Source organism: Rhinoderma darwinii, unplaced genomic scaffold (genome assembly GCF_050947455.1).
Source record: "Rhinoderma darwinii isolate aRhiDar2 unplaced genomic scaffold, aRhiDar2.hap1 Scaffold_102, whole genome shotgun sequence".
In the NCBI taxonomy this organism is placed as follows: Eukaryota; Metazoa; Chordata; class Amphibia; order Anura; family Rhinodermatidae; genus Rhinoderma; species Rhinoderma darwinii.
In genome coordinates, this window is record NW_027461901.1 from 131,254 (window position 1) to 153,272 (window position 22,019).

General features: G+C 46.5%; 1 protein-coding gene and 1 long non-coding RNA gene across 2 annotated transcripts; one reads left to right on the forward strand and one right to left on the reverse strand.

Annotated features, from left to right (window-relative positions):
• Window positions 1–13,168: 13,168 nt before the first annotated feature.
• On the reverse strand, window positions 13,169–13,480 carry LOC142698323 (histone H4). The gene has a single exon (XM_075847889.1). It carries the CDS (start codon window positions 13,478–13,480, stop codon window positions 13,169–13,171), a length of 312 nt encoding a protein of 103 aa, XP_075704004.1.
• Window positions 13,481–14,742: 1,262 nt separating this feature from the next.
• Window positions 14,743–22,010, forward strand: LOC142698325 (uncharacterized). The gene is made up of 3 exons (XR_012865806.1): window positions 14,743–15,113; window positions 21,627–21,806; window positions 21,905–22,010. It is a non-coding gene; the product is annotated as an uncharacterized LOC142698325 (long non-coding RNA).
• Window positions 22,011–22,019: the final 9 nt, after the last annotated feature.

The following is a 22,019-nucleotide window of genomic DNA, read 5'->3' on the forward strand; positions in this document are numbered from 1 at the left end:
CAGCACTCCACTATATACACCCAGCACTCCACTATATACACCCAGCACTCCACTATATACACCCAGCACTCCACTATATACACCCAGCACTCCACTATATACACCCAGCACTCCACTATATACACCCAGCAATACACTATATACACCCAGCACTCCACTATATACACCCAGCAATACACTATATACACCCAGCAATACACTATATACACCCAGCACTCCACTATATACACCCAGCTCTCCACTATATACACCCAGCAATATACCATATACACCCAGCACTCCACTATATACACCCAGCACTCCACTATATACACCCAGCACTCCACTATATACACCCAGCACTCCACTATATACACCCAGCAATACACTATATACACCCAGCAATACACTATATACACCCAGCTCTCCACTATATACACCCAGCAATACACTATATACACCCAGCACTCCACTATATACACCCAGCACTACACTATATACACCCAGCACTACACACACCCAGCACTCCACTATATACACCCAGCACTCCACTATATACACCCAGCTCTCCACCATATACACCCAGCTCTCCACCATATACACCCAGCACTCCACCATATACACCCAGCACTCCACCATATACACCCAGCACTCCACCATATACACCCAGCACTCCACTATATACACCCAGCACTCCACTATATACACCCAGCACTCCACTATATACACCCAGCACTCCACTATATACACCCAGCACTCCACTATATACACCCAGCACTCCACTATATACACCCAGCACTCCACTATATACACCCAGCACTCCACTATATACACCCAGCACTCCACTATATACACCCAGCACTCCACCATATACATCCAGAACTCCACCATATACACCCAGCACTCCACCATATACACCCAGCACTCCACCATATACACCCAGCACTCCACCATATACACCCAGCACTCCACTATATACACCAGCAATACACTATATACACCCAGCAATACACTATATACACCCAGCACTACACTATATACACCCAGCACTACACTATATACACCCAGCACTCCACCATATACACTCAGCACTCCACCATATACACCCAGCACTCCACCATATACACCAGCACTCCACTATATACACCCAGCAATACACTATATACACCCAGCACTCCACTATATACACCCAGCACTCCACCATATACACCCAGCACTCCACTATATACACCCAGCACTCCACTATATACACCCAGCACCCCACTATATACACCAGCACTCCACTATATACGCCCAGCACTCCACTATATACGCCCAGCACTCCACTATATACGCCCAGCAATACACTATATACACCCAGCACTCCACTATATACACCCAGCACTCCACTATATACACCCAGCTCTCCACTATATACACCCAGCACTACACTATATACACCCAGCACTCCACTATATACACCCAGCACTCCACTATATACACCCAGCTCTCCACCATATACACCCAGCTCTCCACCATATACACCAGCACTCCACTAGATACACCAGCACTCCACTAGATACACCAGCACTCCACTAGATACACCAGCACTCCACTATATACACCCAGCAATACACTATATACACCCAGCACTCCACTATATACACCCAGCACTCCACTATATACACCCAGCACTCCACTATATACACCCAGCACTCCACCATATACACCCAGCACTCCACCATATACACCCAGCACTCCACCATATACACCAGCACTCCACCATATACACCAGCACTCCACTATATACACCAGCACTCCACTATATACACCCAGCACTCCACTATATACACCCAGCACTCCACTATATACACCCAGCACTCCACTATATACACCCAGCACTACACTATATACACCCAGCAATACACTATATACACCCAGCAATACACTATATACACCCAGCACTCCACTATATACACGCAGCACTCCATTATATACACCCAGCAATACACTATATACACCCAGCAATACACTATATACACCCAGCAATACACTATATACACCCAGCAATACACTATATACACCCAGCAATACACTATATACACCCAGCTCTCCACCATATACACCCAGCTCTCCACCATATACACCCAGCACTCCACCATATACACCCAGCACTCCACTATATACACCCAGCAATACACTATATACACCCAGCACTCCACTATATACACCCAGCACTCCACTATATACACCCAGCACTCCACTATATACACCCAGCACTCCACTATATACACCCAGCACTCCACTATATACACCCAGCACTCCACTATATACACCCAGCACTCCACTATATACACCCAGCACTCCACTATATACACCCAGCACTCCACTATATACACGCAGCACTCCACTATATACACGCAGCAATACACTATATACACCCAGCACTCCACTATATACACCCAGCACTCCACTATATACACCCAGCACTCCACTATATACACCCAGCACTCCACTATATACACCCAGCACTCCACTATATACACCCAGCTCTCCACTATATACACCCAGCAATACACTATATACACCCAGCAATACACTATATACACCCAGCAATCCACTATATACACCCAGCACTCCACTATATACACCCAGCACTCCATTATATACACCAAGCACTCCACTATATACACCCAGCACTCCACTATATACACCCAGCACTCCACTATATACACCCAGCACTCCATTATATACACCCAGCAATACACTATATACACCCAGCAATACACTATATACACCCAACACTCCACTATATACACCCAGCACTCCACTATATACACCCAGCTCTCCACTATATACACCCAGCTCTCCACCATATACACCCAGCACTCCACCATATACACCCAGCACTCCACCATATACACCCAGCACTCCATTATATACACCCAGCACTCCACTATATACACCCAGCACTCCACTATATACACCCAGCACTCCACTATATACACCCAGCACTCCACTATATACACCCAGCACTCCACTATATACACCCAGCACTCCACTATATACACCCAGCACTCCATTATATACACCCAGCACTCCACTATATACACCCAGCTCTCCACTATATACACCCAGCAATACACTATATACACCCAGCAATACACTATATACACCCAGCAATACACTATATACACCCAGCACTCCACTATATACACCCAGCTCTCCACTATATACACCCAGCTCTCCACCATATACACCCAGCACTCCACTATATACACCAGCACTCCACTATATACACCCAGCAATACACTATATACACCCAGCACTCCACTATATACACCCAGCACTCCACTATATACACCCAGCACTCCACTATATACACCCAGCACTCCACTATATACACCCAGCACTCCACTATATACACCCAGCACTCCACTATATACACCCAGCACTCCACTATATACACCCAGCAATACACTATATACACCAGCAATACACTATATACACCAGCAATACACTATATACACCCAGCAATACACTATATACACCCAGCACTCCACCATATACACCCAGCACTCCACCATATACACCCAGCACTCCACTATATACACCAGCACTCCACTAGATACACCAGCACTCCACTAGATACACCAGCACTCCACTAGACACACCAGCACTCCACTATATACACCCAGCAATACACTATATACACCCAGCACTCCACTATATACACCCAGCACTCCACTATATACACCCAGCTCTCCACTATATACACCCAGCAATACACTATATACACCCAGCACTACACTATATACACCCAGCACTCCACTATATACACCCAGCACTCCATTATATACACCCAGCACTCCACTATATACACCCAGCTCTCCACTATATACACCCAGCAATACACTATATACACCCAGCAATACACTATATACACCCAGCACTCCACTATATACACCCAGCTCTCCACTATATACACCCAGCTCTCCACCATATACACCCAGCACTCCACCATATACACCCAGCACTCCACCATATACACCCAGCACTCCACTATATACACCCAGCACTCCACTATATACACCCAGCACTCCACTATATACACCCAGCACTCCACTATATACACCCAGCACTCCACTATATACACCCAGCACTCCACTATATACACGCAGCAATACACTATATACACGCAGCAATACACTATATACACGCAGCAATCCACTATATACACCCAGCACTCCACTATATACACCCAGCACTCCACTATATACACCCAGCACTCCACTATATACACCCAGCACTCCACTATATACACCCAGCACTCCACTATATACACCCAGCAATACACTATATACACCCAACACTCCACTATATACACCCAGCACTCCACTATATACACCCAGCTCTCCACTATATACACCCAGCTCTCCACCATATACACCCAGCACTCCACTATATACACCAGCACTCCACTATATACACCCAGCAATCCACTATATACACCCAGCAATCCACTATATACACCCAGCACTCCACTATATACACCCAGCACTCCACTATATACACCCAGCACTCCACTATATACACCCAGCTCTCCACTATATACACCCAGCAATACACTATATACACCCAGCCCTCCACTATATACACCCAGCACTCCACTATATACACCCAGCACTCCACTATATACACCCAGCACTCCACCATATACACCCAGCTCTCCACTATATACACCCAGCTCTCCGCCATATACACCCAGCACTCCGCTATATACAACCAGCACTCCGCTATATACAACCAGCACTCCGCTATATACAACCAGCACTCCGCTATATACACCCAGCACTACGCTATATACACCCAGCACTACGCTATATACACCCAGCACTACGCTATATACACCCAGCACTACGCTATATACACCCAGCACTCCGCTATATACACCCAGCACTCCGCTATATACACCCAGCACTCCGCTATATACACCCAGCACTCCGCTATATACACCCAGCACTCCGCTATATACACCCAGCACTCCGCTATATACACCCAGCACTCCGCTATATACACCCAGCACTCCGCTATATACACCCAGCACTACACTATATACACCCAGCACTCCACTATATACACCCAGCACTCCACTATATACACCCAGCTCTCCACTATATACACCCAGCTCTCCACCATATACACCCAGCACTCCACTATATACACCCAGCACTCCACTATATACACCCAGCACTCCACTATATACACCCAGCACTCCACTATATACACCCAGCACTCCACTATATACACCCAGCACTCCACTTTATACACCCAGCACTCCACTTTATACACCCAGCACTCCACTATATACACCCAGCACTCCACTATATACACCCAGCACTCCACTATATACACCCAGCACTCCACTATATACACCCATCAATATACCATATATACCCAGCGCTCCACTATATACAACCACCGCTCCAATATATACACCCAGCAATATACCATATACACCCAGCACTCCACTATTTACACCCAGCAATACACTATATACACCCAGCACTCCACCTTATACACCCAGCACTCCACTATATACACCCAGCACTCCACTATATACACCCAGCACTCCACTATATACACCCAGCACTCCACTATATACACCCAGCTCTCCACTATATACACCCAGCCCTCCACTATATACACCCAGCACTCCACTATATACACCCAGCACTCCACTATATACACCCAGCAATATACCATATACAACCAGCACTCCTCTATATACACCCAGCAATTTACCATATACAACCAGCACTCCACTATATACACCCAGCAATATACTATATACATCCAGCAATATTCCATATACAACCAGCACTCCACTATATACACCCAGCAATATACTATATACACCCAGCGCTCCACTATATACACCCAGCACTCCACTATATACACCCAACTCTCCACTATATACACCCAGCACTCCACTATATACACCCAGCACTCCACTATATACACCCAGCACTCCACTATATACACCCAGCACTCCACTATATACAACCGGTGCTCCACTATATACACCCATCAATATACCATATACACCTAGCACTCCACTATTTACATCCAGAAATATACAATATACAACCAGCACTCCACTATATACACCCAGCAATTATGTCCCTGTTTCTTCATATTACCGGCATTATGTCCATGTTCCCTCATATTACCGGCATTATGTCCCTGTCCTCTCATATTACCGGCATAATGTCCATGTTCCCTCATATTACCGGCGTAATGTCCCTGTTCCCTCATATTACCGGCATAATGTCCCTGTTCCCTCATATTACTGGCATTATGTCCCTGTCCTCTCATATTACCGGCATAATGTCCCTGTTCCCTCATAATCCCGGCATTATGTCCCGTGTAGGAGGGCACGTTGTCACGTTTGGTGATGCTTTAAGGAATCTCTCTCTTCCTCACCTTTAACCCCAGCAAGGAGGTATTGATTTTCCCGTTTGGATTCCTAGGTTGCAGTCCCGAGAGTAATGACAAATTGGCAGTGGAGCATTGCATAGGGATGTTAGTGGCAAGATCAGAGGCGCAGTCCGGAACAGAGCTAAGGGTCATCACTAAGAGAGCAATGAGGATATGACAAGACGAGGACATAGTCACAGTACAGACCAGGGCTCAAAACCCGGAGTAGTGAAAGCCCGGAGTAGTGAAAGCCCGGAGTAGTGAAAACCCGGAGTAGTGAAAGCCCGGAGTAGTGAAAACCCGGAGTAGTGAAAGCCCGGAGTAGTGAAAACCCAGAGTAGTGAAAGCCCGGAGTAGTGAAAGGCCGGAGTAGTGAAAGGCCGGAGTAGTGAAAGCCCGGAGTAGTGAAAGCCCGGAGTAGTGAAAGCCCGGAGTAGTGAAAACCCGGAGTAGTGAAAGCCCGGAGTAGTGAAAGCCCGGATTAGAGCTACATGTACCAGACAAGAAATCAAAAGGAGCGAGAGAGTGGCAGAATACAGAAACAAGCTGATGACTGAAGTCCAGAACAATAATAGTAATATGAAGGAACAGGGACATAATGCCTGTAATAAGAAGGAACAGGGACATAATGCCGGTAATATGGAGGAACAGGGACGTAATGCCTGTAATAAGAAGGAACAGGTACAAAATGCCTGTAATATAAAGGAACAGGTACAAAATGGCTGTAATATAAAGGAACGGGGACATAATGCCTGTAAGATGAAGGAACAGGGACATAATGCCGGTAATAAGAAGGAACAGGGACATAATGCTTGTAAGATGAAGGAACAGGTACAAAATGCCTGTAATAAGAAGGAACAGGGACATAATGCCTGTAAGATGAAGGAACAGGGACATAATGCCGGTAATATGAAGGAACAGGGACATAATGCCGGTAATATGTAGGAACAGGGACATAATGCCGGTAATATGAAGGAACAGGGACATAATGCCTGTAATAAGAAGAAACAGGGAAAAAATGCCGGTAATATGAAGGAACAGGGACGTAATGGCGGTAATAGGAAGGAACAAGGACATAATGCCTGTAATATGAAGGAACATGGACATAATGCCGGTAATATGAGGGAACAGGGACATAATGCCTGTAATATGAATGAACAGGGACATAATGCCGGTAATATGAAGGAACAGGGACATAATGCCTGTAATATGAAGGAACAGGGACATAATGCCGGTAATATGTTGGAACAGGGACATAATGCCTGTAATAAGAAGAAACAGGGACAAAATGCCTGTTATATGAAGGAACAGGGACATAATGCCTGTAATATGAAGGAACAGGGACATAATGCCGGTAATATGAAGGAACAGGGACATAATGCCGGTAATATGTAGGAACAGGGACATAATGCCTGTAATAAGAAAAAACAGGGACAAAATGCCGGTAATTTGAAGGAAGAGGGACATAATGCCTGTAAGATGAGGGAGCAGGGACATAATGCCGCTAATATGAAGGAACAGGGACATAATGCCTGTAATATGAAGGAACAGGGATGTAATGCCGGTAATATGAGGGAACAGGGACATAAAGCCGGTAATATGAAGGAACAGGGACATAATGTCGGTAAGATGAGAGAACAGGGACATGTTACCGGCATTGTGTCCCTGTACCCTCCTACAAAGGACATAATGCCAGTTATGCTCGGTGATTGGCTGCGATTGTCCTGAGCGTCTATTGGCTGACACTGATCACATGTCCTTCCTTTCCTCATCTGACAGGAGTGAAGCTCCGCTCTCCCCTTGTTCTTCCCTGCCCGGGATAAGAGCCCTTTCCGACTAGAAGCGGCCGGGCGAGCGGGCTCTCTACGTGACTTCCCCCTCCCTGACATTCCCCCTACTCATTTCTAGCCTTCACTGGCAGAGATGCTGGGAAGGAGCCGGGAGGAGGCCCCGGGATCTCTGCCATAGTTCTGCCGATCTGCACGTCGCTGTGATCGGACAAGATAAATGTGTTTGCGGGAGCTCGTGCCCTCTATTCCCGGCACTTGTCACTATCACAGGGTTCTTTACCACAATGTCTAACGTGCGGGAAGCTGATTGTCCGATGCGGGGGCGACCTGGAGCTGCAGAGAGCCCAGAAGGGTAACCCGGCACAGACGCGATGTCGGAGTGTCTTCCGCCTGTCTTACTGTAACTTGGCACAGAGGAGACACCAGAAACTGCTCCACCTGTGTTACAATAACCCAGCACAGAGGAAACACCAGAGTTTGCTCTACCTATGTTACAATAAGTCGTCACAGGCAAGACACCAGCGTCTGCTCCACCTGTATTACAACTTCCCAGCACATAAAAGACACAAGTCTGCTCCTCCTTTACTAAACTAACCTGACACAGGCCAGACCCCAGAACCTGCTCCTCCAGCAGTACATTACCCGGACACAGACAGGACACTAGAGACTTCTCCACCTGTATAACTATAACGTAGCACAGAGGAGGGAACAGACACTGTGTGTTCCTCTCGTACTACATTAAGCCGGCAAAAGACAAGACACCGTAGTATTGTCCCTGTCCCCTCATATTACTGGCATTATGTCCCCTGTAGGAGGGTACAGGGACACAATGCCGGTAATATGTCCCTGTTCCCTCATCTTCGAGGCATCATGTCCCTGTTCCTTCATATTACCGGCTTTATGTCCTTGTTCCCTCATATTACAGGCTTTATGTCCCTGTTCCTTCATATTACAGGCTTTATGTCCCTGTTCCTTCATATTACAGGCTTTATGTCCCTGTTCCTTATTATTTCCGGCATTATTTCCCTGTTCCCTCATCCTACCGGCATTATGTCCCTGTTCCTTCATATTATCGGTATTACGTCCCTGTTCCTTCATCTTACCGGGATTATATCCTTGTTCCTTCATATTACCGGCATTATGTCTCTGTTCCTTCATATAACCGGCATTATGTCCCTGTTCCCTCATCTTACTGGCATTATGTCCCTGTGCCTTCATATTACCTGCTAAATGTCCCTGTCCCCTCATTTTACTGCCATTATGTCCCCTGTAGGAGGGCACAGGGACATAATGCTGGTTACATGTCCCTGTTCAATCATCTTGCAGGCATTATGTCCCTGTTCCTTCATATTAGCGGTATTATGTCCCTGTTCCTACATATTACTGGCATTATATCCCTGTTCCCTCATCTTACCGGCATCTTGTCCCTGTTCCTTCATATTACCGGCATTATGTCCCTGTTCCTTCATATTACAGCCATTATGTCCCTCTTCCTTCATATTACAGGCATTATGTTCTTGTTCCTTCATATTACAGGCTTTATGTCCCTGTTCCCTCATCTTACCAGCATTATGTCCCTGTTCCTTCATATTACCGGCATTATATCCCTGTTCCTTCATACTATAGGCTTTATGTCCCTGTTCCTTCATATTCCCGGCATTATGTCCTTGTTCCTTCATCTTATCGGCATTTTCTCCCTGTTCCCTCATCATACCGGCATTATGTCCCTGTTCCCTCATCTTACAGGCATTATGTCCCTATTCCTTCATATTACCGGCTTTATGTCCCTGTTCCCTCATATTACAGGCATTATGTCCCTGATCCCTCATATTACCGGCATCATGTCCCTGTTCCCTCATATTACCGGCATTATGCCCCTGTTCCCTCATATTACCGGCATTATGTCCCTATTCTATTACAGCGTGTAGAAGTCACCAGAGACTGCTCCTCCAATAACCAGGCACAAACACCAGAGTCTGCTCCACCTGTATTAAAATAAGCCCTCACAGACAAGAAATAAAGGCTGTTCCACCTGTATTACAATAACGACTCAACACACTAGAGTTTGCGGCTACAATAACCTTGCACCAAAAAAAATCGGGTATTGTAATACGGGTGGAGCAAACTTTGTTGTTGTGTGCAAGATTATTGTAACAGCAAAGTCTGTATTGCAATACCTGGCACAGAGGAGACACCAGAGTCTGCTCCACTTGTATTACAATACCCGGCACAGAGGAGACACCAGAGTCTGCTCCACTTGTATTACATTACCCGGCACAGAGGAGACACCAGAGTCTGCTCCACTTGTATTACAATACCCGGCACAGAGGATACACCAGAGTCTGCTCCACTTGTATTACAATAACCACCCTTTATCCAGTCCTCGCCAGTGTGATTGACGACGATAGAGAACAAGCAAGCAGTTTCCCGGGCATCTATGTTATAAATCTGACTACTACCCTTTTAAGAGCCGCCCACATTGTCCTTAGAGCAGAGCTCACCGCTGATCTCCGATATGTAAACGTTCTGCGCCAGATAAGTGGCTCTGCTTGTACAGAGATCTACCCATATGAATTCATATAACGAGGGGTTTCACAGTGAAGAGGAAGCCGTAGGGTGGGTGGGTGTAGAATTGCGTTACTCATTACCTATACATTCACTACTGCCTCGTGCAGATGGTGGCGCTGTCCTCATTGGTGCACTAACTATACTGTACAGAACACATTAATAGTACAACTACTCCAGTGATTCATGTTCACGATCTACAACCCGCCCCCGACTACATAGTGTCTTAAATTATATCTTCCAGTCTCACTGGATTCTTCGAATGCGTCTCACTAAATGTTACTCTGCAGCAACTTCATGCGTTAGTGGGATGAGGGGAGTCCTAAGTATAGACAACGCACAGTGTTAGTACGAAGTAGAAATAGGTGCATTCTGTTTCCTGTCATTGTATTGCCAGCAGCGCGATTATACCAGCAGTCTGGCAAAGTGACATACAAGACAATGCAAGTCCATACTTATGTGGAACTTGGTGCTACAAATTGCTAGTTTGTTTTGAAAATCTCGTAACATTTGTAGCAATGAGAGCAGCTTGGAAAACACGGCCCCTCCAACATTGGGTTTTGCTCTTGAAAAATGCCGTATCAGCTGCATCAGTTTCTCCTTTTTCATTCATTGAATGCGTCTCACTAAATGTTGCTCTGCAAGAAACTGCACGCGTTTGGGCGGGTTCACACATGGCGGAATTGCACTTAAATTCCGCTGCGGACACTCCGCAGCGTTAATCCGCAGCGGAGCCGTTTCTACATTGACTTTCACTTTAATTTCGCAGTGTTCGTTTACACGATGCGTACAATTCCGCTGCGGAGCATAGGCTGCGGAGCGGAATTTGGTGTCCGCAGCATGCTCTGTCTGTTGCGGAGCAGTGGCGGACTCATGGCGGAATTTCTCCATTGACTTCAATGGAGATTCAAAGTTCCGCAATGAAGTCCGCAGCTGTCATGCACATGTCATGTGTGCTGCGGATGCGTCTTGCTTTTTTTACTTGACATTTCTTCATTCTGGCTGGACCTATGTATTTCTAGGTCTACAGCCAGACTGAGGAAGTCAATGGGGCTCCCGTAATGACGGGAGCGTTGCTAGGAGACGTCAGTAAATAGTCACTGTCCAGGGTGCTGAAAGAGTTAAGCGATCGGCAGTAACTGTTTCTGCACCCGGGACAGTGACTACCGATCTCAATATACATGTATCTGTAAAAAAAAATGAAGTTCGTACTTACCGAGAACTCCCTGTTTCTGTCTCCAGTCCGGCCTCCCAGGATGACGTTTCAGAGTAAGTGACGGCTGCAGCCAATCACAGGCCAAGCACAGGCTGCAGCGGTCACATGGACTGGCGCGTCATCCAGGGAGGTCGGGCTGGATGCCGAAGGAGGGACGCGTCATAAAGACAACGGGCGGTAAGTATGAATTTCTTTTACTTTCACTAGGGAAAGTGCTGTCCCTTCTCTCTATCCTGCACTGATAGGGAGAAGGGAAGCACTTTTCCCGCAGTCCGCAGCAGCTAGTCCGCATCAATTTTCTGCACATTTTGTGCAGATCCGCAGCCGTAATCCGCAACCCGGATTAGGTGCGGCATTGATGCGGACAGTTGCGGAGGAATTCCGCCATGTGTGGTCATGCCCTTACTGTAATAAAGTGAGTCCTATATATGGACAGCAGACAGATTCATTATTAGTACTAGAGGTTAACAGATTTATTGCCAGCAGCCTTATTAATCCCAGCCGTCCGGCAGAATGAGATACGGGCCGAGCCGATACTTGTGTCAAAGTTGGTCCCAGTAACAGATTTATTGTTTGTTGTAAGAATCTGGTAACATTAGTAGCAGTGACAGCAGCTAAGAAAACACTGTCCCTCTCTCCAAGGATTGCGGAAAGCACGTTGCCCAGCAGCAAGCTGGACGCCGAAGACGCAACACCGCAAGTCCGCTGTTTGATCCACTGCTCGGGCGCTTATACAGCGCTATGAGCAACTAAGCGGATATTCAGCGGTGTTTCTGCCACTCCTGTACGTGCAGGCATCGGCACAAACGGCGTCCGGCAGCGCCGCTACGAGGATGTGTTTTCCTGCCTGAGGATCACTCGGCAGCAAGTATAGCACTAAGGTACTCTCCCTTCACATTAACATTCCCTGGTCTAAGACCCAATTCAGTCAGCTGCTTCTAGGACGCTATTAGGGGACACACTGCGGTCCACATATCCGGCACCTCACTGGAAGACCAACGTGATAACGAAGCCCCTACCCCCGTGTATATAGAAGTAGAAGGTCACTGCTCAGATACACGAGCGGTCACCAGCAGACATCATAGCTGATCTATAGAGGATGTGGCGGCTCTGAGAAGAGCCTTTGTGTTGTGTAAGATGGAGCTGAGCAGGAGCGGAATTAACCTCCGAAGCCGTAGAGAGTGCGGCCCTGGCGCTTGAGCGCGTACACCACGTCCATAGCGGTGACAGTCTTCCTCTTGGCGTGCTCGGTGTAGGTGACGGCGTCACGGATGACGTTCTCCAGGAAAACCTTCAGGACGCCGCGAGTCTCTTCATAGATGAGACCGGAGATGCGTTTGACGCCTCCCCTGCGAGCTAGACGGCGGATTGCAGGCTTGGTGATGCCCTGGATGTTATCACGGAGCACCTTCCTATGCCGCTTAGCACCGCCCTTTCCGAGTCCTTTTCCTCCTTTACCACGACCAGACATCCTGTAAGCTGGAGCTAAAGAGAAATATTGTACCGAGAACCGCGGGGCGCATCTTTATATAGACCTTGGGCGGACCAGAGAGAGAACTGTTATTCATGTCACTTCCGGGGCGTTTCCCTCAGCTAATTTACATTACAAATCCCTCCCCCTCCCGTTGATTGGCTTAACTCAGATTTTGAATTGCAAGCTCATTTTACAATACTGGCCGCACTTTTCCCGCTTCTACTTGTACTTTCATATTACCGGCATTATGTCCCTGTTCCTTCATATTACCGGCATTACGTCCCTGCTCCTTCATATTATCGGCATTACGTCCCTGTTTCTTCATATTACCTGTATTACGTCCCTGTTTCTTCAAATTACCGAAATTACGTCCCTAATCCTTCATATAACCGGCATTATGCCCCTGTTCCCTCATCTTACCGGCATTACGTCACTGTTCCTTCATATTACCGGCATTATCTCCTTTTTCCTTCATATTACCGGCATTATGTCCCTGTTCCTTCATATTATAATAATAATAATCTTTATTTATATAGCTCCAACATATTACGCAGCACTTTACAATTTAGAGGGGACATGAAACAAACAATATCAGACATTACATAGTGACAAAGTCCATTTACAATTCAAACCTGGGGAGTGAGGACCCTGCTCGCAAGAGCTTACAATCTATGAGGAAGTAAAGGAGACACAAAGTGTAATAGTGTTTGTTCTGTACAATGGTCATTTTTATACACATGCGGTGGTAACATATTACAGGCATGATGTCCCTGTTTCTTCATATTACAGGCATTATGTCCCTGTTCCTTCATATTACCAGCATAATGTCCCTGTCCCCTCATATTATCAGCATTACGTCCCTGTTTCTTCATATTACCAGTGTGATGGCTGGTCAAATTGCTTATGTTCTCTGTATTAAACGACACTATGAATTATCCAGCAGGATGCCGGATTATGAAGATATGGATTCTCCATTTTGTAATGATCTCTTTCTGGTTCTGCTTAAATCACAAGGGAATAAGTTATTACTTTGTGTTCTTCTTCGTGGCCTTCAATACTGGTAGATAGGAGTCTGGCAGAACGCCAAGACCTGAAATAATTATTATATTTCCAATTAATTCTTTATCTCAGTATTTCACACACATATATGAAATCACCACATACACTTATGAAAACCTCCTACATTTCTATTGTTTGTAGGCCAGGATTTGCAGGTGTTAGAAAGATCATGTGACCTCAGTGGGAAGGTCCCTGTGACGTATTTTCAGTCTACGTGTAAAATGTTATGATTGGTTGTTCCATGAGAGGTAACACCCTGGTTAGAGGGTACGCCCTGAGGGTATATTAACCTATGTATCTTGATAATAAATGAGAATATTGATTGAGACGACAGATTGCTATTGTCTTTATTGATCTCCCGGTGCACTGCTGATACTTCAATTACCATATTTGAATACCACCTGACAAAGCAGAGGGAGCCCATTAGAGCGCCCATCCCAAAAGGTGCTACCTGGTAGGGGTTTCTTCGACAGTTATGGTGCCGAACAGCCCGGGACCTCCTAATGAGAATTTTGTGCAAAGTCCACTAATCTGGAAGGACCTGGGGAGTCACTGAAACCAAAACCGATCGGTAAGTAACAGACTTTATGTTACACCATTTGTTTCAGCCACTCTGTTAAGTCCCTGGAAACGTACTTTGTATATGTAAGTCTCTACAAAGGGGTCCCGTAATAATCAGGTCCTTTGTCAGGATGGTAGTGTGGTTAGATGGATTTACATGGGGGTGTATGTGACAAGTGTGATAAATGTGTGTGTAGTGTGATGTTGAATACATCTGTGAGAAGACGTACATATCAAATGGTTGAAACTGTATGGCTCCCAGCCCAGAAGTAATATCCACTTCATAGAAGACGATATCCACTCAGTGCAAGGAGGAGCAATTGTGTCTATATTGAATTTGCACTCAATACCATTACCCAGTGCAATAGGGAAAACTTTGAATACTGTATTAGAAAATCATTTATATTTTCCTAATTCACTGCCAGACAGTGATATTGTGTGTAAGGGTCCATAAACCAGTTGTATGCATTGCCAGACTGGCATAAGGTGGGAATCAGTACAGACTGATTTCTAGCACATGATAATCCGGCATATACACTTTGATGTAAAATAACATCCAAGTAATGAAGTCTGTAGTAGTATAACATCAGACCGCTGGATTGAATACCGTTGTAATATAACATCCTGTATTCAACGAATGACCCTGACACTTACCCCAGGTGCCACCTGTGTCGGAGTAGTATAACTACCCAGACTAATTACAGTGAAGGACATTGGTATTGGCTCAGACCCAGAGCCCCTAAAGAAATCTTCACCAACATACATAACATGCCCCTAAACTACAACCCACAGAGTGAACGGCTGAGCGGGGAGGATAACATATATGTTACCAAATATAATTTGCATGTGAAACCATTGCAAAGTGCTAGAGGAAAGAGTTTGGGATATATATGCTACATCACAGGCTGTATGAACCGAAAGACACCCCCCCCCCCCCCCCCCCGGCAGCAAGTGTTCTGCATAAGTGAAAGAGACGAAGGGTTTGTAGAAGTTTGAAATGAATGTGACCAACTCCTGCTTGAATCAATGGAAGTTCATGAATGTAGATTGTGTTGAAGGATTTGCTCTTGTAATTTGTGGATTGGCAGCATTTTGTCTGTTCTTGATGTTCAAAACAGTGAGGGATCAGAGAAAAGGATATCCCACTGCTAGAATAGTCTGAAGGAACGACTTTTGATATTGATAGTCTTTCTGGAACTGTAAGATTGTCTGAGATATCAGTCAACAGACTAAGGCCTGTCTGTTTGGAGCTGGGGAGTTTTCCGGAGACTACCCTACGCCCTCTGACCATGGGGTCAGGAAATAGTAAGACAAAAATGCGGAACAGCCCTGAGACGTGGGTCTCTGCCATCAAAATAGTAGAAAGAGCAAAAGGATCTGAGGCTGTGAAGGATTGTAAAAGAATGTTTAAAATGATGGGAGTTGGGTCCTATGGAACATTAGCAGAATGTGATTGGAAAAGATTTATGACAAATTGTGTTGGATGGTTGAAAGACAATAACATGGTGGAAAAAGCCCAAATGTGGTATGAGGTAGCACAGAGAGTGAGTAACACAGAACATAAGAGTATGGAAGCAAATCATGGAATAATGTATGATTTATATGACCCTTTAAGTGAAAAGCTCCTCACTAATGTGTTAACCCCTTTACAACTGCCAAACAGCCCCACAGCAGCAACTGCGCCATCTCCTTGTCCTGAAAATAAAGAAAGGCAGCTGCTGGACATGTCCACACTGTGGGCAGCAGAACCCCCTCACTGCAGGATATTGTGTCAGTTGTGGTACGCAGCGCCCCACTAGATTGTTTCCGTTAGTATCAAGTATCCATACACACAGGGGACCAAAACCAGTAGATGTAGACGGGCAACCAGTACAAGGGGCAGTAGGGGAAATCCAGTCACATGAAGCCACTGTGTATCGCCCCTGGAGCCCGGCTGATTTACTAGCTGTATGTGGCACACTCCCAGACCCACGGAAAACACCCAGCGCTTTCCATAGAAAGCTGCGAGCAGTACATCTAGCTTACCGTGCTACATGGTCAGATATGGAGAGCCTGGTAGAAACAAAGGGAGGGGAAGTGCTCAAAAATCAAATACAAGCTGCTATTACAAATCCTGTACCAGCAAATAAAACCAATGAGCAATCAGGACTAGAATACCTGAACGCTATGCAGCCCTGGGTAGATACTACTCAACAGGATCCAACTGATTGTTTAACATCTTGGGAAAATGACATAAAACTGTCAGTCCCTGATTATGCCACAACTTTACAGCAGCAGTGGTTAGATCACGGGTATGAAGAAGGTGATGCAAAAGACTTGCGCCTACTAAAAATAACTTTTATGTCCGGTCTTAAGCCGGCAGTACAAGAAGCTGCTAAAAGATCCCGCCCCGACTGGCGTACATGCCAGTTTAATGATTTAGTAAGCATTGCAAAAGGTGCAGAGTTAGATTTAGCTCCTAAAAGAACCCGTCTCGCCCCGATGCAACAAAAGGGGGGCTATAGAGGAAGAGGCAGGGAACAAAAAGACACTTTGAGAACCCGGAGAAGGGATCTTAGCCAGATTACATGCTGGAATTGTGATAAGAAGGGTCATTATTCAGCCCGATGTCCCTCCCGTCCAGTTGAGCCTCCCAATTCTTTGATTGCTGCATAGGAAACTGGCAACCCTGATGTCTCCCTCTGCCCAGTGCTCCCCCCCGACAGGTCCATCATTGATGGTGCCTGTTACTTTACCCACAGGGGAAAATACCTATTTTCTAGTAGACACAGGGGCAGCCAGAACTGTATTACAAACCAGTGGCATAGCTATAGGGGTTGCAGCGGTCGCAGTTGCGACCGGGCCCCTAAGCCTGGGGGGCCCACGGGCCCCCGTTGCCATACAGCATTTTTTCTAACTAAATCTTCTGTGCCGTGAAGCCGGCACTTCCGGGTTACGGTCACATGGCACACTTAGTGTACCATGTGACCGTGTTGTCACGTGACACAGCTTCCAGACAGAGCAGAAGAGTCGGTGCGGAGGACTCCAGGTAAGCTGCAGTGTAATGTAATGTAATGTATTGTGTTGTAACGTTATGTATTGTAATGTAATGTATGTGATGCCTTGTAATGTGTTGTGTTGTATGCGGTGGAGAGGGGGGGAGCGTTAAATCACAGCCCCCCCCCCCTCCTCCACCGCAAACTGCACAATACAGTATAGTACACATGAGTGTATGAGAGCGGGGCTGCGGCTGTGTAATACATTCACTGCCCCGCTCCTGAGTCCTAACATGTGCGCGCCGTCAGGATGATGTGATGCGGCCGGCGCTGCACTAATGAGCGTCGGCACTGAAGACAGAACATGGTGGGCGCACTGCAAAACACCCCCATGTTCTGTCCTCAATGCCTGAACCGCCGCTCATTAGTGCAGCGCCGGCCGCATCTCCACATGCTGACTGCGCCCACACTTATATCAGGAGCGGGGCAATGGCTGTATTACACAGCTGCAGCCCCGCTCTATAACGGCGGAGATCAGAGAAACCGCTCATCTCCGTTGCTCATCTCCTGAATGCTGCGATCAAAGCTGACTGCAGCATTCAGGGGAAAATGAGAAGGGGGGATGCCCCTGGATCGCATCACAGGGAATTCCTGTGATGCGATTAAGGGACATACCATATATGGGCAGACAGCCCAGGGTCTGTTGAAGGACCCCAGGGCTGTCCTACCATATTTCCTGTTGTTAGGGCATACTGAGGTATGTCCTAACAACTGCCTGTGTACTATCCGTACACAGGCTAATGTACTGGCATATAGCTATAGGCCAGTACATTGAAGTTTAAAAATAAAATAAAAACAAAGTAATGTTAAATAAAAAAAATACACATACACTTTTTTTTATAATAAACATTAAAATAAGTCTCAATACATAAAACATACACATAATCGGTATTGGCGCACCCGTAATAACCTGCACAACAATTTTTTTGCATCATTTATGATGTGTACTCTGTAAAAAAATAAAATAAAAATTGCTTTCTATCACTTAGGCCCCATTCACACGACCGTGCCCGCAATCAGGGCCCGCGATTGCGGGCACGGCCGGCCGCCGACTGCCACCCGCATTTTCGGGCCGTGCTCCCATACAAAGTATGGGAGAACGGCCCGCAAAATGCAAAAGGACGGACATGTTCCATAATTTTAGTGCTACGGAAATGTGTCCGCGCTCAATGAAAGTGAATGGAGGTTATTTACGGTCGTGTGCATGGGGCCTAATTATGAGGCACAAGGTGCGATGATGAATTTAACCTCCATGTGCCTCACATTAATAGTAATTAACCCCATCATGTACCTTACACATTAACCCATTATGATTGAGAAACATGATGAGGTTAATTACTATTAATGTGAGGCACATTCAAAATTCATCATCACACCTCGTGCCTCACATCAGAAAATGGAAGAACTTTTTTTAAATTTTTATTACTGTTGGCAAATTAAACGAAGTATCGGTATCGAAGTCCAAATTTTGGTATCGTGACATCCCTACACTGTGGGTCGCGTCCCCCTGGGGGTTCGTGAGTCACTCACCGAGGTCCCGGTTCCAATCAATGCTGGAGCAAGGAGCTGACATCTCCTTGATCCAGCATTCCCTGTGCCGTGAGCGGCTCGACGCAGGCAGGCGGGATGTAGCGACATCATCGCGCCTTCCTGCGCTGAGTCACTCATAGTACACACCGGAGGAGGCGAAGGATCCTCCACTCGACGTGGGAACGGGGATAGGTAAGTAATTATGCACATATGGGGGCATTATACTGTATGGGGGAGGCTGATATTGGGGGCAGCTATGGGAGTATTAACTGTGTGGGGGCATTATACTATGGGGGCTGTTGGGCAAGGCGTCTGGGCATAGGAGCGCGCAGGGGTCTGATGATGATGGTGGTGCTGGGGAGGGGTAGGGGGGCCCAAGCTGAATTCTTGCACCCGGGCCCATGAGCCTTTAGCTACGCCCCTGTTACAAACCAAATATGTACCGGCAGAGTTGCTATCACCAGACTATATAGATTGTGAAGGGGTGCAGGGAACATCATTTCAGTTACAGTTAACAAAACCAATGCGACTGAATATACATGACACACAATCAATTGTCTCCTGTGTGTTAGTGTCACCACACACTCCCTACAATTTATTGGGGACAGATGTACTCTGTGCCCTGGGAGCAGCATTGGACTTTTCTTCTGGCACGCCTATATTAACCTCTGCCATTCCAGAGTCTCTGCTATGCAAACTCCTTAGTATGGCAAGTATGCCAGACACTGAAAAAGCCCCAAGTACCCCTCCCCTTTGGTTGGCAGACATCCCAGAAAAACTATGGGCACAAGATAAGATGGATGTAGGAGTTTTAAATGTGCCGCCTGTACAAGTAAATGTAAAATCAGACATGCAGAACCGTCCTGTATGTATAAAGCAATATCCTCTGAGTCCACAGCAAGACGCTGCTATAGAAAAGGATATTAACTCCTTACTGGAAAACAATCTTATAGTGCCCATAATCTCGCCTTTCAACACTCCTCTCTACCCAGTAAAGAAAAAGACACTGCCCGGTCAACCTGTACAGTACCGGATGGTACATGACCTACGGGCTGTGAATGCTGTGACAATAATTAATACACCACAAGTGCCTAACCCACATACCCTGCTCAACCAGGTCCCCGGCACTGCAGTCTATGTCACAGGTATAACCCACATACCCTGCTCAACCAGGTCCCCGGCACTGCAGTCTATGTCACAGGTATAACCCACATACCCTGCTCAACCAGGTCCCCGGCACTGCAGTCTATGTCACAGGTATAACCCACATCCCCTGCTCAACCAGGTCCCCGGCACTGCAGTCTATGTCACAGGTATAACCCACATCCCCTGCTCAACCAGGTCCCCGGCACTGCAGTCTATGTCACAGGTATAACCCACATCCCCTGCTCAACCAGGTCCCCGGCACTGCAGTCTATGTCACAGGTATAACCCACATCCCCTGCTCAACCATGTCCCCGGCACTGCAGTCTATGTCACAGGTATAACCCACATACCCTGCTCAACCAGGTCCCCGGCATTGCAGTCTATGTCACAGGTATAACCCACATACCCTGCTCAACCAGGTCCCCGGCACTGCAGTCTATTTCACAGTTATAGACTTAGCCAATGCATTCTTCTCCATCCTGCTGGATAAAGAGTGCCAGCAGTATTTTGCATTTACACATAGGGGAAGACAGTATGCTTGGGTAGTGCTGCCACAGGGTGCCACAAACTCCCCTGATATCTTCTCACGTACCATGAAAGATATTCTGGACACCTGGCAGCCCCCCAATTAGTCCTCAGTTCTACTACAATATGTAGATGATTTGTTACTTTGTAGTCAGAGTCTGGAGAAGAGTGAAACAGATTCTAAATCACTATTAATGTTCCTAGAAGAAGTGGCTGTAAAACGTGCGAGCACAAGCTGCAATTATGTGCCAAAACAGTGGTTTTCCTTGGTCACTGTATTTCCCAAGATGGATCTCGATATTGGAGCGAAGACAAAGGACATTTCCTCACCGGGTATGCTGTGGTCCACAATGGATGGCCAGAAGCTTTTCCAGTGGCTAAAGCAAATGCAGATACCACAGCAAAGAAACTGATAGCTGAGGTAGTGTGCCGCTATGGAGTACCAGAGACAATTGAAAGTGACAGAGGTACTCATTTTACCCAAGAACTATTGAGGAACATATTAAAAAGCCTTGGGATAGAACAAGCATTTCATACTCCCAATCACCCACAAAGCAGTGGTAAGATCCAAACTTTCTTTCAGGTACCCACTCACTACAACCTGGAGACTGGGTGGTAACAAAGATACACAACAGGAGCAGTCTGGAACCAAGGTACAGCCAACCAGTAGAAGTACAGCC

Excerpts from the sequence above, each read along its gene's own strand:
- LOC142698323 (XM_075847889.1), bottom strand. The coding sequence starts at position 13,480 with ATGTCTGGTCGTGGTAAAGGAGGAAAAGGACTCGGAAAGGGCGGTGCT.